This window comes from Microtus ochrogaster, chromosome 6 (assembly GCF_000317375.1).
Source record: "Microtus ochrogaster isolate Prairie Vole_2 chromosome 6, MicOch1.0, whole genome shotgun sequence".
In the NCBI taxonomy this organism is placed as follows: domain Eukaryota; kingdom Metazoa; phylum Chordata; class Mammalia; order Rodentia; family Cricetidae; genus Microtus; species Microtus ochrogaster.
Genome location: NC_022013.1, coordinates 46851308 through 46868205, shown reverse-complemented (window position 1 = coordinate 46868205; position 16898 = coordinate 46851308). Strand labels below are relative to the sequence as shown.

Genomic DNA, 16898 nt, shown 5'->3' with positions numbered 1-16898 from the left:
AAAAACAAAAAAAAACAAAAAAAAAAAAAAACAAATAAAATATATTAAAAAGTAAAACTTAAAACCAGACTAGAAATCTAGCAAAATAACAAGCAAAATATTTGAACAGACACCTAACACATACACAGACATGCACATTCACAGACACAACACGCACAAGTCAGAGCCTGGCAGCACCGACTGCCTGAAAAATACAAACTAAGCCCACAGAGGACCCAAGGCTAAAGCAAGAATAAACACATCAGACACCAAAGACAGACACTGGCAGAGTTACAGCTGGAATGGCTGTCCTACTTACTGTTCCATTGCTGTGACAAACACCATGGCCAAGGCAGCTTCCAGCAGAGTTGAGAAGGTTAGAGTCCCTGCTGGGGGAGCAGAGGCGTGGCAGTGGCAGAAGCAGACCAGAGCCCACATTTTGATCCACATGCGGCAGGCAGAGAGCACACTGGGAAGGGCATGAATCCTCTGAAACTTCAAACCAACCCTGGCCAGTGACACACCCTCTTCGGCAAAGCCACGCCTCCTGATTCTCCCCAAATAACCACTGATTATGGCTGAGACTTAGGCTGGTGTTTTATTCAGACCGCCATATTCTGCATCCCACTCTAGAGCGTTAAACAGTATTATTCTGGGAAGCTAGAAGTATCTTTTGTAGTAAACCATCCAACGACTTAGGACCGGAAGTCTACTTCTAGGTATCGCCTAAAAGAAATAGACACATATCTACACAATGTCTCGTCTGATAAAGTTTGTAGCAGTTTGGCTTAATATTCCAGTTTTGGAAACAAGCATTCAGCATTACAACAATAAAATGTGGCAGATATTTAATCCACACACATAAGTATTCTATGTATAAAGCATAGTGTGTATCTAATATATGATGTATTTAAATATATAAATAAAAATTAATATTCTAGAAAAATAATGGGAGTTGGGACACAACTTTGTAATTAGAACTAATATACGTGAGATGGAGGACTCTTACAGACATGGCTAGAATCCATATGTTACATATATATGCAGTCACCATTGACCTCCACCCCAGCCCCAGGTAGGAGTTGTCTTAGGTGATGTGTGGGAGCTTTCGGGGAGATGTACACAGAATTCTGTTTGGGTGATGAATGCTTTTGTCAAAAGCCATTAAGCTCAGCACTTAAACATAACACTATGAATATGTAAATTCTGTTGCTTTTAAAGGGGGCATTTACAAAGCCTATGAGAGAATTGTATTTATTCAGGGAGAGTGGAGCTGGGGAAACACTGTTGTTCCTTCAAACCTAATAAGCAAAGAACATTTCCCAAAAGCTGAGATGTCCTGATTTCTGATATTTATTTCCATATATCATTGCTTGTTGCATTTTGGGGATCTCGAGAGAAATTTGTCAGTAGTTAACCAGACTATAAAGGCAAAATCGTCCAGCAAAATACTGTCCTTTTAAAATACGATATTTTCTGCATGGCTTATTTTCATCTCTTAGCAGAGAGTTGCAGGCACAAGCTTTTAGCAGCAGGCTCAGCATTTGTGAATGGCATATGGTACAATCAAAACAAGGCAAAATGGATAAATAAATAGACACTTAAAATCCAAGTGCACACACGCGCACACACACACACACACACACACACACACACACACACACACACACACACACACACACACACACATACAAAAGAGCATCCGGATGCTTACATCCTCTTCAAATGTAAGCACCCAACTGTAAAGATAACAAATCTCTTGTCAATAAAGTTTTTTGAGAACATGGAACAAGATTCCCATCATGACCCGAGTTTGTGAAAGACTCGTGAATGTAAAAACGACCTTTGCTGCTAAGTAGTCCGTCAGCTGCTGTTCTCCAAGGGCGGAATTTAACATGACGCTCTGTGGGATGGATCGGAGCTGTCTGACAATATCACATTACCATAAACATCTTTTATTCACTGAAAACTGAAACCATCTAGGATCATTTAATCATCTTAACTATAAAGTAAATGGCCCAAATCAAGAGTATGGATTTGCTTTGTGAATGGCAATTTTGGTGGGCGTGGGAAGGGAGGCTGAGAGGTAGACCAATCGTTGATAGGGTGGATGGAGCTGATCGAGTCTGTGGACAAGCCTTTTATGCACGGCTGTGTTCCTCCCAAGCAAGCAGGACCTGTCTACAGTGGACTGCAGCTGCAGTTCCAGCCCGGTCCTTTCACTACCATCTTACGATAACCTGGTCTGTCCCCTTGGGCACAGAAGGCCGTTCTTCCCAAGTCTGCTGGTGTAGGCCTGCGCTGCACCGAGCAGTCAGAATCCTTAGTGACCACACTTTAAAACCCCACTTCATCCAAAGTCAGGGTGGTAAGCAAAAATTACCGCCTACTACATGTTCCCCTAGGACGTGTCCTGGTGGTTCCTGGTCTCTGGTAGGTAGATAGTACAGAGTTGGCATTCTAGCTGGAATATTGGCTTTTAGTGCCAGGCTGGGAATGCTTAGGCATCACACCCTGTGGACTGGAAAGCTAGGTTCTCAGCCTCTCTAGAAACAGACAGGTGTCAGTCAGACCTTCCTGTGTAAGTAAGTCAAGCTAAAGGCTCCCTTCTATAATACATAAACATGCTATTAGTTGTATTCCGCATGTTCCTCTATAAACCCTGCCCGATTACGTCATGAGGCTTACTGCAGCTGTGTACCTGTTAGCCATAGGGGGCTATTTGGTTGAGGTGAGGTGAGGCTCGGTTCAGACAAGTCAGTTGGAGGCTGTGCTTGTGCCGTATAGTGAGGCATGTTGCCATCTTAGAATGGCTTTATGCACAACCCTATCCTAAAGCTCTTATACCTCAAAACCAAATTCTGATGCAACAACCACAGAGTTAAAGAAAGTGGGTGAATGATGCCCGGATATAGAACAGGCTGCGCCAGATGGAGGCGGCTATATAAGAGAGGAATGAGAAAATTCTGCATCTCCAGGTAGGCAGGAGACAGCTCAGAGACTGGTTAGCTGTGAGTGTCCCTGACTTTGCTTCTGTCGGCTGCTCCAGCACAGCTGGACACCAAGACTTAAGTTGGGCGTTAGTGGAAATACAGAAAGAGTTAAGGAAAGTCAGGCTGCAGTCAGAGGTGGCAGGGCACTTCAGAACAGCTCCATGCCCACCACGATGCTACAGATCACAGAGCTGCTCTAGGCATTTATCAAAAGACCCATGAAGGCAGAGGCCTAATATCACTGCTGCCTACAATATTGCCTGGCCGCTAGGGTGGGTACTTGTCAGATAGCTGAATGGCAGGCACTTGGGGTGGGAGAGGTGGAAGAATGGGAGGTACCTGAGTTGGCGGGACTGAAACGGTGCCTTCTATTCCCAGTGAGATCCCCATGGCATATGTGTGGCATGGAAAGTCATCCCAAACTCTCATGTGTCTCAGTGAGTTTGGGGATGCCACCAAAGAAGACATGATCAGGTCTCAGAGGGGGGCAGAAATAGTGACCCCCGTGCTGGAGATGAGGCTTCAGGGATCATGTCCCCAAAACAGAGAAACAGGTTCACAGCAGCCACACCAGGCAGCCAGAGGGCCCTGCCTTCCTACTGGCATAAGCCTGCCTCAGCCTCCTCCTGTACCCAGCTGCCGTCTTGGCAAGAAGAAATAGAGAACAGAACTCTCAAAATGGAAACGGCATGTTCAGACACAGACGCAAGCAACAGTGGCTGTATCTACCTGTGGCTGCAACAAGCAGGGATGGAGTTCAAAATCGAGAGGCAAGCTGGGCGGTGGTAGCACACGTCTTTGATCCCAGCACTCGGGAGGCAGAGGCAGGCAGATCTTTGTGAGTTCGAGGCCAACCTGGTCTACAAGAGCTAGTTCCAGGACAGGCATCGAAGGTACAGAGAAACCCTGACTCAAAATACAAAAAAAAAAAAAAAGAGGCAAATCTGCATGCCCAACTTCTACCCAAACTCCTACGAAGTACGACAAAATGTCACAGTTGCTAATATGCTTTCTGCACAAACATGACACCCTGAATTCGGATCCCCAGCACCCACACTCAAAGCTGAGCCCAATGTCCTACACATCTGCAACCCCAGCACTGATGCCTGCTTCCTGTTTGGAGGGGAAGAACCAAAGTCTTCTTAACAATGCCCACGTGGATATGCTGTCTCAGATCTAAGATAGCACGCACAGGGTGATGGTTGTGGGCTCAGTGCATTGTGAACGGTGCCAGAACACTCCAGACAAGAGGTGACTCTCACAGTCTCTGATACACACCGTTTCCCCGCTCACTGTCAGACATCTGAATAACACCTGTGCCTTATTCTAATCTAGTTAATCCCCATCCTAACAGGCTCCTTGTACCAGTTCTCATTTGCAATTTCAGGAGTTAAGGGGAATGCCTTGCTTCGCTTTGGCAGTAGGTAACTGCAGTACCCGGCAGGAATGTAGTTAGATCATGAAGCTTCCTTGGCCCTTTTGAAATACAGATTTGTCCTCATCTTTCACAGCAGCTTATTATGAAAACATCCATAATTAAACATAAGTATGAGAATAAATAGCTTGTGCTCCCCTGCCCCGGGAGGGAAGTCTGTGGTGTTTCCTGTTTTGTCAGCTAGCCCACTAATCTGCAGTGTTCCAACACTGACCACAGACCTCCTTCCAGCTGTGAGGAGCTGGAGCAGCTCACTGCTTCTGCTTCCCTTTGGCGCTCCTTCTCAGTGAGTTGGGTGGCAGCATTATTGGTATTAACTGCTCTAAGACACTGTCCTCATACTTGGAACAATCAAAACATTGCTTAAGGAAAGCAGAGATGATGTAGAACATAGGTGGATATAATAATGGGGAGGGCAAAAGGACACGCGTGACTGGGAAGCACGAAGGAGGCTATTGGGGGAGCTTGATGGGCACCAGGGGGTAACGGAACAAAGAGAAGAGAGGGAAAAGAACCAACAAAAAAAAGAGAGAGAGAGAATTTAGAAGTGCCATCAGAAAACTCAATTATGCATATGCTAATTGAAAATTTTTAATTAAAGAAGAATAAAAACAGCAAATAAAGAAGTCAATGGAAAGATAATAATTATAAAAATTAGTGCCCATTGAGAGTAAAGCAGGCTGGCTGCTTTTTTTTTCTTTTGATAAAATGTATTAGCCGGGTGGTGGTGGCCTTTAATCCCAGCACTCGGGAGGCAGAGGCAGGCGGATCTCTGGGAATCGAGGCCAGCCTGGTCTACAAGAGCTAGTTCCGGGACAGGCACCAAAGCTACAGAGAAACCCTGTCTCGAAAAACCAAAAAAAAAAAAAAATAGATAAAATGTACTATATTGTTCTTGTTGGTTCCTTGATAAAGCTGTGTTTTCTTCTTAGTATTTGATTGATTTTAAAAGGCTAGGATTATTAGTATGCTGAAGGTAGTGGGAGAGAAATTTCATGATCTTAAGGCAGTCACGGAAGCTTGGAGTGACATCAACTATCTCTCGATGGTCCATAAAGATGGAGCACTTCCTGCAGCACTCAGTGAATGTGCTGATCCACACGACAGCCATGCATTGCTTTACTGCAGAACTGCCACTTGGGGAAGCCAGCAGCAGCCTAGAACCCACCCTTCTAACCCAGGCGCTGTGCATTTGATAGAGCTGACAACATCTACAACTGTATGCTTCATAGCCAGGACATGCGCCAAGGCAAACTTCATTTCTTCTTTGCTTTTAAATTGTCTGTGTGAATGAGGACTGGTCTGCATGCATGTCATGTGTGTGGAAGCTGGAGAACAACCTCAGGTCATTCCCTTTCTTTTATTAATGTATTGTTTGTGTGGGTATGTGTAACCACATGCGTGTGTGTGCCCACATGTGCATGCCACGGTATGCGTGTGGAGGTTACTTCCCTCCTCCTACCATTTTTGCCCTAGGATCCCCAGTCATCACGCTGGGTGTGAAGCACCTTTACCTACTGAATCTCAGTGGCCCCATCTGATTTTTTGACACAGGGTCTCTCATAGGACTGGAGTTGAGCAAGCAGGCTAGCCTGGCTGGACATGGTTCGCCTTTCTCCACGTTATCAATGTTGGGATTGCAATCATTTGCCATGGTACCTGCAGTTTTATCTGATTCTCTTTGAACTCACACATCCCTTCCAGAAATGAGTGGGGAGGCTCATGAGTAAACAACTGGGAGAGTAAATAACTCCTAAATAGCAAGACGTTCCTGAAGCTATAAGATTCCCAGGGGCCTTCCCGAGATGCTAGGAGCAGTGAAAAATGGCTACGCTATGGGGCACAGGAAGAGGAAACTTTCCCACTACCTGCAAGTCACACAAAAAACTCCGAGGGAGCAGCTGTCATGAGTTGTCACCCGTGTTGGGGTGGACCCTTTGAGGATACAGGGGCGTGTGAATCAGGCCTGCATTTCTGACTACCGCCTCGTAAGTAAACATGTTAGTTTGCCACATCAGTCTCTGGTGGAATCGTTGCTCTGCTCTGCTCTGGATAACCCATCTGGGGTGCATAGACACTGCTGACTTCTCCCCAGAAAGTCACTCAGCAGTATCGAGAGTGACCTCAGATCCTCGAGCTGACCGGGTAAGCACTTACTGATTAATCACTTATTGATGTCTCTCCAGTCTTGTTATCCCTTGTAAAAAAAATTTTTGGACATTTTAATTATTTATTATTTTTATGTAGGGGAGGGTTGCTCACCTATATGTTTGTGTACCACATGAAGACCGCACTCACAGAGACCAGAGTGGAGCCTTGGTCTGGAACTACAGATGGCTGTGAGCCACTGTGTGGCTGCTGGGAATTGAACCGTGGTCCTCTGAGAGAGCAGCCAGGTGCTCTTGACTGCTGAGCCAGTGCCCCAGCACCCTCTCTCCTTTGTTAGCTATAAGTCCTGGGTATTTTGTCTTTCCAGCAGAAAACGTGCTTCTGGAATGCTGTGTAAAAAGGAAGTACTGTCTACAGCAGGTCAGAAGGGTGGGCCATTTTAGAGAACACTTACATCAAGGATCTACAGTCCCCTCAAGATGAAATTCTTCAAAATGACATTATTCTGACAGTTAATGAAATAATTACTATCATCCTAATACTTAAATAAAACCAGTATTTCAACCAACTGTACTCTGACTTTTGAAGTTGTGTGGTAGATTTGAACACATTAAATTTTTAATTCCAGTAGTCCCTGAAGCTGGTAAATACTTCTTCAAACCCCCTTCCTTTGACTTCACCGGTCGCCCTGCTTTACTGTCCGCGGCCTGGGAGTCTGCACCCAATCTACGCGCACATGAGAGTCAAACTGTGCAATGCAGGGGACTTGCTGAGGTGATCTGAGAGAGGTGAGCCGTGGGAAGTAGATGGGACAGAGCAACACAGATCAGCTCTGAGCAGCCCGAGTGTTGCAGCTGGAGGCTGTGTGTTTGCTGATGTGCTGGAGAACCACTGATACAGTTTTATAGCTTAGAGATGATCATAAATATAGAACATGATCCTTCTCAAGGTGTTTTACTGAAGATAAGAGGATTTCTCTTGTTCGACTTTAAACGAGCCCCTCCCGCCACCTCATGAGCTGAAGAAAAATGACCCTTTCCTACCCACCTAGGAACAGGCTGGGAGCTTTGCAGGGCAGAAATTAATACCAGGCTTCAAGTTCTTACTCCGATAGATAGAAACAGCTAAATCTCCTGCATCATAAACTACTAAAATATATAATGTGCATGGAAGGGTGTGCTCATACGCAGCCTGATTTTATGAAGTCAGGTGGCAAATAACAAGCGAGGTGAGCCCTGCTCCCAGTGTGGGGCTCAGTGAGAGCCACGGCTCCAGCTTATACCCTCCTAACCTCAGAAAGCCAACATAGATCAGACTTGAAGTCACGGCTAGGCTCAGCAGTTAAGGGAATGAGGATGAGTCTTCCCCACAAAACGAAAACACTGACTACTCAACTTTAAGATTCGCGAGTACCTAGAGATAAACTCACTCTACAGCAGTGTTTGTCTTCTCCCCAGAACAGGAGTCTTAGAGACCCCGTTACTCCAGGAGTCAGAGGGGTCACTCCTCTGAGACTGACTCTGCCTCATCTCCTCACAGAGAGCGAGTCTTTGGGATGGTGGGAAGGAGTCAATGACCAGACAGATGACCAACAATGAGCATTATGGTCCTGTCACCTTGCGCCCCACCCTCAGGACATCGGCAGCACTTCCAAGTGCCTGCTGAAGGGTGTATGAGGCAGTCAACGCCCTGCCAAGGTCCAGAAAAGGGAAGTGGGGCAGAGCAAAAGCATCGCCGGCCACCACGAGCCCAAGGCAAAGTTCCAGAATTTTCCACATTATGCTCTGAGAAACACTTAGATACCGAGACAGTTTTTTTTTTTTTTTTTTTTTCTGGGAAGAAAACCTCTAAAGTCTTCAGATTTGAGCTTCCAATGAGATCATGACACAGGCAGCAAGCAGAGGGACTACACAGACCAGTAAGAAAAACGGAAAGACAAGCGTTATTTTCTTCTCGAACAAACGTGCGTGTTTATCCTAAAGTGCAGCAAGATGATGAAGGGAAAGAAATATTCCTAAGCACTAGGTACCACACACAGAGACCATTCGCTTAACATGGGGCTTCCTGAGACTGTTTCCTGATGCTCTCGGTTCACAGTTAGACAGTACCTCGTGGGTAGGTTCTTTGGAAGGTTAGTAATTCTGAATTATTGGAATTTATTTGTGGGATATAATAATGGATACAAATATGTAACTATATGATGGTGAAATGTTCTGCAATTTTATTATTTTCCTTACTTTGGGCAATTTTTCCTTAAGACAAACATGAAGATCTTCAGAGGGACTATTAGGAGGCCTCACCTGGGACCAAGAGGTTTCTAGTTACCTGGGACAGCAGAGCCAGTTCATGGTGACACATGACCGCATTCCTGTTGGCTTCCATAAAGTATCTCTGTGTGCGCCTCCGCTCCCTTTCCAGTTTCTTCTCCAGGGCCAGCTGGGATGTGGATAAGTTGTCCAAATACTTCATCATAACATCTGAGATCATGGAGCTAACTTCTACAATGTCTGGACGGGCTTCTGCGTCAGGAGTGAGGCAGCTGAGGGGAGACAAGGTTAGTGTAACAAAGGTCATTGCTGGGATGGCATGGGGGAGGGGAGGTCAGCACAACCAAGTGGTGTGGCCATCATAGTATCTACACCCAAGAGCTGGGACAGGACAAGCATCAGACACAGCTCAGAGTCCAGTACTTCTCAAAAGATATTTGAGGCCTGGCGGGGAGAGGGCAGTTACAGGGCTTTGCACTTGGGCTCATAGCTCAGGACTGTCAGCTGGCCATAAATCTCCCAGGGCTCAAGGAGGACGAAGGAAGTGGTCCTCTGCTCCTGCATGTTTGATTGACTTTTGCAATTACAACCAGACAAACAGGGCATCTCTGAGGCAAGTAAAAGAAGGAAAGTTTCTGGGAGGTCACAACTTTTGGACCATGTTCTGTCAACATTAACACAGTAAGATTAGTCTGCATCTTACAAAGCACAGCAAACACAAAATACAGGCCAATGACTTAGAGGTGTGAGGTAGATTTTTACAGTGTCAAAAGTAGAATTCCACCGTTCAGGAGCCTGAATCAGGAAGACCACGAGTTTGAGGCTAACCTGGGTTATAGTACCGTAAAACGGAAAAAAAAATGTAATTTTTTAATGTATTTTTATTTTTTTAAGATTATCACTTATTTGGGCATACAAAAGAACCACTCACAAACTGAGAGGCTGAGCTAAAATGAAAAGAAGATGTGTAGAAGCTGATGAACTATAAAGCTAGGCGCATTTTGGTCTTTTCTTGCGATTGACTATTAGCATTGCTTTTAAGGCCAACAGAGCTGTTTATACTCATTGTGTTTGATTATTTTCATTTACTGGGTCTTGTTGACATGGGTCTTAAACTAATATGCTGGGTTTTGCTTCTGACAACAGAATTTCAGGGACACGGGGATAATGTAAGTTGGGATACACTGTTATAGGCAGTCTTTATTGGAATATGTCTAAACAGCCCTCTCAAATTTTCTTAAGAAATTTTGCTTAAGTAACTTGACACGTTTGGTGCTAATGTTTCTGCGGTTTCGAGGCAGGGACTATCATCAGGCACACTGCTGGGAGCATGGTTCCCATTTCATCTACAGACTGCCAGAAGGCCATTCACACAGCATGGAGTCAACACCGAGATTACTACGTGGTAGGCATTTCTGTTTATCAACTATCGCATAATGGGATTTTAACACTCCAATTCATCGCTACAGTGGAAACTTCTTGAGAGGAAAAGGGTGTGTCCCCTTCGCGAGGATCTCAGCATTTAAGATGGAATCTGGCTCCCGAGGAGTGCTCGGTAAATGAGAAAATGAATCAGTAAGTGAGCGAACATGGTTTAACACCTAAAGAGTTAACCGTTCTTAACCAAGATGTCTGGACACAGGCCTGTGGACCTCCAGACACACACTAGCAGAGGTTCCCAGGCAGCTCCATTGCTTGCATGGGTATTTAAGGTATATTTTTCAGAGACACGTGTATGATTCCCTAACCAAAGAAGCATAAAATCACGTTCTGTGGAAAAAGAGTATTTGGAATAGTGCTCTCATTCACCAACTCTGTGCTCCAGTCAGTGACGAGATGGAAATAACCGCAGCGATGGTGTTCGGCTACCTTCAGCTCATGTTTTATGACACAGAACTGAGGCGGATCATTGTGATGATTCCCTTTGTTCTGGCAGCTCGCTGCTGACTTAGCTCTCTAAGCATCGTGTCTGCTTGGACAAAAAGCAGCAGGCAGCTTATGCAGTTAGGCAGGGAGCAAAACTCCCACCCTTGGAATAGTTAGTGCATAAAAGGAAATATCCCTCCTCGGAAAAGAAAAGGGAAAGGAAGAGAGACAGGAAAAGAAGCCACCGGCACCGCCGCCTCCACAGCTCTGCTGTATGCTGGCAGGTAAAAATAGCGGTGCTGCTACCAGGCAAAGCAGCAAGAGAGAGTCCGTCGTTGCTCCAGACCTCAGGGTTGCTAAATTATTCTCCCAATTTAAAAGACTGCTAGGAAGGGAACATTTGATAACAAAATGTGCGAATACACCATGTAAACAGGAGAGGGAAAGACTCTGCATGTTAGAACTGCAGATACTGTGGGCTGTGCCTGACGAGAATGTGTCAAAGGAAAACTGGAGCGCTAGGAAACCCAGGGATGAGGTAAACATGACTGTGGATAACACAGAGTAAAACTGGGGTGCTGGGAAACCCAGAGATGAGGTAAACATGACTGTGGATAACACAGAGTAAAACTAAGGTGCTGGGAATAACACGGAGTTTAAGAATGAAGAATGTTGGCTATAGCCTGTAATGGCAGCAGCCGGGGAACCGAGGCAGGAGGATAAGGAGCCCCAGGCCAGCCTATAGAGCAGGACCCTACCTCGGAATAAATAAATAAATAGATGACTAAATTACTATTGAGCATGGTGGTTATTCTGTATGCCAAGGGTCTGTCTAGTTGCTGACCGACAGCTGCCTCTGAACATAATCATTTGCTGAGTCACCAATGGATCTTACAAACGCTGCTTTTATCTGACCTTGCACCAATATTTTGAAGAAAATGAGAGGCTAAGAAAATGGGAAATCTGAAATTGTTCTCTAGTTCTACTGGAACTTAGTTTTTCAACACTAAAAGCTCAAAGCAAATTTAATATACAATTGCATGTTAAATATAAATGGCACTTAACTCACGATACATTATGGCCTCAAGTGTAGAAAAGACAAATCTTTCTTGATGTACGTGCAAACAATTAGGAATCTTGAATAATTTTAAATGAAAATAATGTCTCTTACAGCATATACCCTGCAATCTTATAGCAACAAAGTTAAATTACCCGGCCTAACTTATTGTCATTGCTTAGTATTTTAAGTTATAAACACTTGCAAAAACATTTCATCTGGTGGCTGTCTGAACAGATCTGTGGATAAAGCACTTGCCAAGGAAAGAATTTGCATCCCAAGAATCCATATAAAAGCCACGCAGGTGTGGTAGCCAGCTCTTAGGAGCCAGAGAAAAGGGAATCTCCAGGACAAGTTGGCCAGATAGACTATCTAATTTGTGAGCTCCGGCTCAATTGAGAGACTTAGCCTCACAGTAGAGAATGATCATAAAAGATATCCAGCATCTACACTGTCCTCCAGACACATGTGTGCACGCACACATGCACCCAGATACATGTGAACATATATACAAACACACACATATACATATGTATGCAGGCACACCACAATACCACACACACATACACAAGCAAAACTACAGCAACAAAGCACTTCTGGAGTCCCTGTTAAGAACCGTTTATCCCTTCAAACATTATGACGGCAGTGAACTCAGCACCTATCATGAACCCTGCTCCTGCAGCCTCCTATGAAGCCTGCTCCTGCAGCCCCCTATGAAGCCTACTCCTGCAGCCCCCTATGAAGCCTGCTCCTGCAGCCCCCTATGAAGCCTGCTCCTGCAGCCCCCTATGAAGCCTCTTCCAGGCAGACATTGCTCATCTCAGGATGTACTTCCTGATGGTGACCTGCCCTTACCTTGCCGCTGACATTTGCCCTTCCCCTGATCCTGCTTCCATGTCTTAAGGTTGTAACTAAATCAATCCAACTCCTCAAATCTCCAAACTGTGTCCACTTCCCCAGCTAACGGGGACCTTAGCGTTATGCCCACAATGTGCACCCCACAGCGCGAGCAACACTTCCCCCACATTCTCTACCTCTCCATCCAACATCACCCTGTATATAATGGAATCTCATTTCTCTCCATCTTCCCTTTGTCTGTTCCTCAGGAGCCACCAACGTGAGCTTTCCTAGAAGACAGGCTGTCTGCCACTCTGTGTGTCACCTTTAGTGGCAATCCCTGTTGCACCAAATGATGAAATAGACATAGAAATTGCTTGACCAGCTTCTTGGGTACATAGGGCTCTGCCTGAACAGGACAGTCTATAGAAGACGATGCTCCTAAGATTAGGTCAGTGTTTGGTAAACATGGAGAAAGTCAAGAAATAATTCTACAAAGAGATGAGGCATTAACTGGCATAAAGCAATAGGCTTGTAAGTGTAAGCAGAGGGCCAGGGGGATGGGCAATGGAGCATGCCTACTGAAATTCATGGGAGATGGTCATATATGTGGGACAGACATGAAGCCAGAGTGTCTGAGTCTTAGAAAAAGGCTGAAACTTGTTCACCTAGGGAAACACTAGGACTTTTAACATCCAGAATAAAAAGGATTTGGTTTGGATTGCTGGAGCAGAGAACAAATGTTGGTCCCATGGAAGTACCAAGATGGCCTTGACATTGGGATCAGGTGTCAGCCATAACTTTCCAGGGCCGCGTTGACTGAGGGTCTGGTCTGTGTCAGCACTGCTCTGCATGCTAAACACGCTGGAACCAAGGTTAGAAAGTGTCTGCTCTCCAGTTTCCTTAGTGAAGATGAGACAATAAACAAATAAGTATGTGTGCTTATTGTGATATTTCAGGGGCATAAGTTACTTTTTAGGCTGTTGCTGTCACCAAATATTAGTACCCAAAGCAACTTAAGGAACGAATAGAGGGATTATTTTGGCTCCTACTTTAGGGCAGGGTATTGTCCACTGTTGCAGAAGCGCAAAGTGGACGGGAGTGGCTTCCAGTCCAGTTCCTAGCAAGTGTTTGTTTTCCTTCCTGAAACCTCAAAACCTGAGCACTTGGGCACTGCCCTTCCCTCTCCGGTGTTCCTGAGAGTGGCCCACTAGCTCCACTTACAGGACCCGGCAGCTTCTTCAGCCCACAGCTCCAAACCCCTCCATATATTTCCACAAACCAGTTGCAAAGATCTCCAAAATGAAGTGCTCAGATTTCTCCCAGCACCAGTACCCATCTCAGTCCCGGCTCTGGGCATCAGTTCTTCGCCTGGGTGCAGCAATCAAACTTCCCGACAATGGTAACTCAAGGAAATAGGGTTCATTTTGGCTCAACACTCGGGAGAAGAAATAGTCCGTCATGATGGGAACACGTGATGGCCGTAGTGCAATGCCACCATCTACACACGGTGTGCAAGGAGAGAATCTGTTGAACTCGGTCACTTTCTCTCCTTTTCTTCAGTCTGGGACCATATCTCATACAGTGATACTGCCCACATTTGGGCAGAGCCCCTCAACATTTCAACTCTTCCTCAGATATACCCAACAGTACGTCCCTTAGGTGATCCCAAATCCACTCAAATGGACAGCAAAGGTTAACAGTCGCAGAATTACCCAGGCTGTGGTTTTGAAAGTGAGCTGGAGAGCATTGAGGTAGCGGGGTGCTCAGAGTAGGGGGGTGCTCAGAGTAGGGTGCCGAGGTAGTGGGGTGCTCAGAGTAGCGGGGTGCTCAGAGTAGGTTTCTTGATCTGAGATGTCTCTGTGTCCATGCACGGGAAGTGAGGGCAAGAGTCATGCATGTGTCTGAGAGGAGAAGGTTTTAGAAATAAGGACAGTAGGGGAAAGGTCATGAAAGGAGTAGCTGGAACCTGGAGAGCAGTAGGCAGGATCCATTCAACTGTGAGGTGATCAAGGATAGTCCCCCTACAGTCAGAAGGATTAGACCCAACTCTTGGGAAAAGCCTAAAGATCTCGTTTTTTGAGATCTTAGTATAAAATACAGCATTATTAACTCTCAAAATTACCTAGAGTTTTATCATTGACAGCCCTTTTTAGCTTACACGTTACTCATTTTTTAATATTTATGCATATTTTATGTTTCAGAAAAATAGATTTTCATACTATTTGTTTTACTTAATTTTACATTATACATATTTTTCATATCAAAAAAGGTCTTATAGATAGGCCTTATCTATAGACCCAATAGTTGTAGATCTCATTCAAGGTCCCCTTGGATGTCCCAATGGTTTCCAAGGAGTTACTATTACTAGTAACACTCAAACATCTCACTCGGTCTGGATTACCTGGGCCCTTTCCTAAGCATTTGCCCATAGGTAGGGAATATATAAAGGCATAAGGATTTTCTGGTGGCCGTTATATGTTGTAAGTCGTGAGATTATTTACCTGCTAATGGTATCTGTCACTTTTTCAGAGTAGACGCCTTCTGGCACCGGCTCGTACACTGCCTCCACTATCTGCAAGACAAACAGAAAAGAGCAACAGCATCAAAGAACCATGCTATCTGTGAGCGGTCATTCATTGCTACAACGTGGATTGCTAATACATTAATATAATTTGACACATCAATTTTAATTGGGAATGCAAACATCCCAACAAATGAAAATCAATGCCAATTAGACAGTTCTAGAATACAGAATCTTATTCTCCAAGCTAACTAAACCTTAGACTCGTGACAAAGCAATACACGGGATAATATAATATGGTGGCTTGTAGGCCTACGGTAGGGCCTGGGGATGTAGCTCAACGGTAGAGCGCTTTCTTAGCATGTGTTAGGCCCTGGGTTCCATCTCCACCACCACAAAGAAAACAGTAATCACAAATTTATTTTCATAATTTTATATGACAAATAGGAGTACGTGTGTAGTGTCATAGCTATTTAGATGAGAGAGAAGAGACTGGCTTGTGTAGGAAACCAAATAATGCTTGCTTCTGCCTGACAGCTGCATAAGTCACAAGGGTTTTGTGAAGAACAGGGTGTGGCTGTTAGCTTTAGGGGGCCCTTCTGTTCCCCAGGGCCTACTTTAGTAGCCAAGGAGAGCATGTTAGTGCTGCAGAAGGGAGGACTCAGAGTCGCCATCTGATAAAGGATGCAGCCTGCAGCCCAGACGTCAGCCTTCTCTCCATATGGCTCACTCTTCAGGACCTCTGGGCTGAAATACATAAAGAATGTTAATGCACAGAGGAAGGGAAATAAAGTAGCACTGGAAGAAATCCAATTTTCAACAATTTTGATAGTGTGGGTGTAAAAAAAAAAACACACAAATTAACAGACATTAAAATGACTCCCAATGACTTTGCTCTATACCCATACTTCTCTCAACCCTTCTCAGAGAAGCATCTCCTTGTAGAAGATAGCAATTAACACAAAGACTCTCAATTTGCAGAGAGTAAGAGACTGTGGGGGGCTTGGCCCAAAATGAGAAATACATATTATATCCCCCCTCCACAAACACAAGGATCTTCACAGAAGACAGGACAGAAAGACTGTAGGAATCAGAGGCAGCTATCCACTGAAATTCCACAGAAAGAGTTGTTTCCAGACTCAACAGAGCAGAGAAGGCAGATGCACTTATGAACTTATGCCAACTGTGACAACATACACATGACCTATGCAAACGACAGCCCGACAAAATCCCAGCACAGAAGGGGGAAAGTGGATGCAAAAATCCCACCACTGTCTGGGGACGTCCTGGCATTTGATAGATGCTGGGAGAGACGGAGTCAGTTTCCTCTAACGATACTCCACCTGTTAGGTCTAGCCCAGCCCACAGTAGGCCCAGGCCCTACTGTCAAGACTAGCTGAGTGAAACAAACTGGACTGCATGGGGAAAGAAAACTAAATAACAACTCACAGTTGGATGTGAAGGTATAGAAGGTGGGAGGAGGTGGTTATGAAAGGAGGTATTTCCCATATTATCCACAGAGATAAATATGTTCAAAATACATTGTATGAAATTCTCAAAGAATCAATAAAAATTGTTTTAAGACATACTAGTACTTTAGGGCTGACAAGAGAGCTCAATCAGTAAAGGTGCCTGCCACCAAGAATGATGATATGAGCTCGCTTCCCAAGACCCACAGGGTGGAAGGAGAGACACTGATGAAAATAAGTTGTACTCTGCCTTCCACACATCTGTCCACCCCCACCTGCCTTCCACACATCTGTCCACCCCCACCTGACTTACATACATCTGTCCACCCCCCACCTGACTTACACACATCTGTCCACCCCCC

The 16898-nt window shown here is 45.0% G+C and overlaps 1 protein-coding gene across 1 annotated transcript in view; it reads right to left on the bottom strand.

Moving 5' to 3' along the window:
- Nek10 (NIMA related kinase 10) overlaps window positions 1–16898 on the bottom strand; it is a 184255-nt gene that overhangs the window by 51830 nt on the left and 115527 nt on the right. Inside the window, exons 24-26 of the mRNA XM_013346817.2 lie at window positions 15685–15814; window positions 15048–15118; window positions 8842–9055 (exon numbers count right to left, since the gene is read on the bottom strand). Of these exons, the coding sequence (XP_013202271.1) occupies window positions 8842–9055; window positions 15048–15118; window positions 15685–15814 (415 nt within the window). The remainder of the gene's footprint in view (window positions 1–8841; window positions 9056–15047; window positions 15119–15684; window positions 15815–16898) is intronic.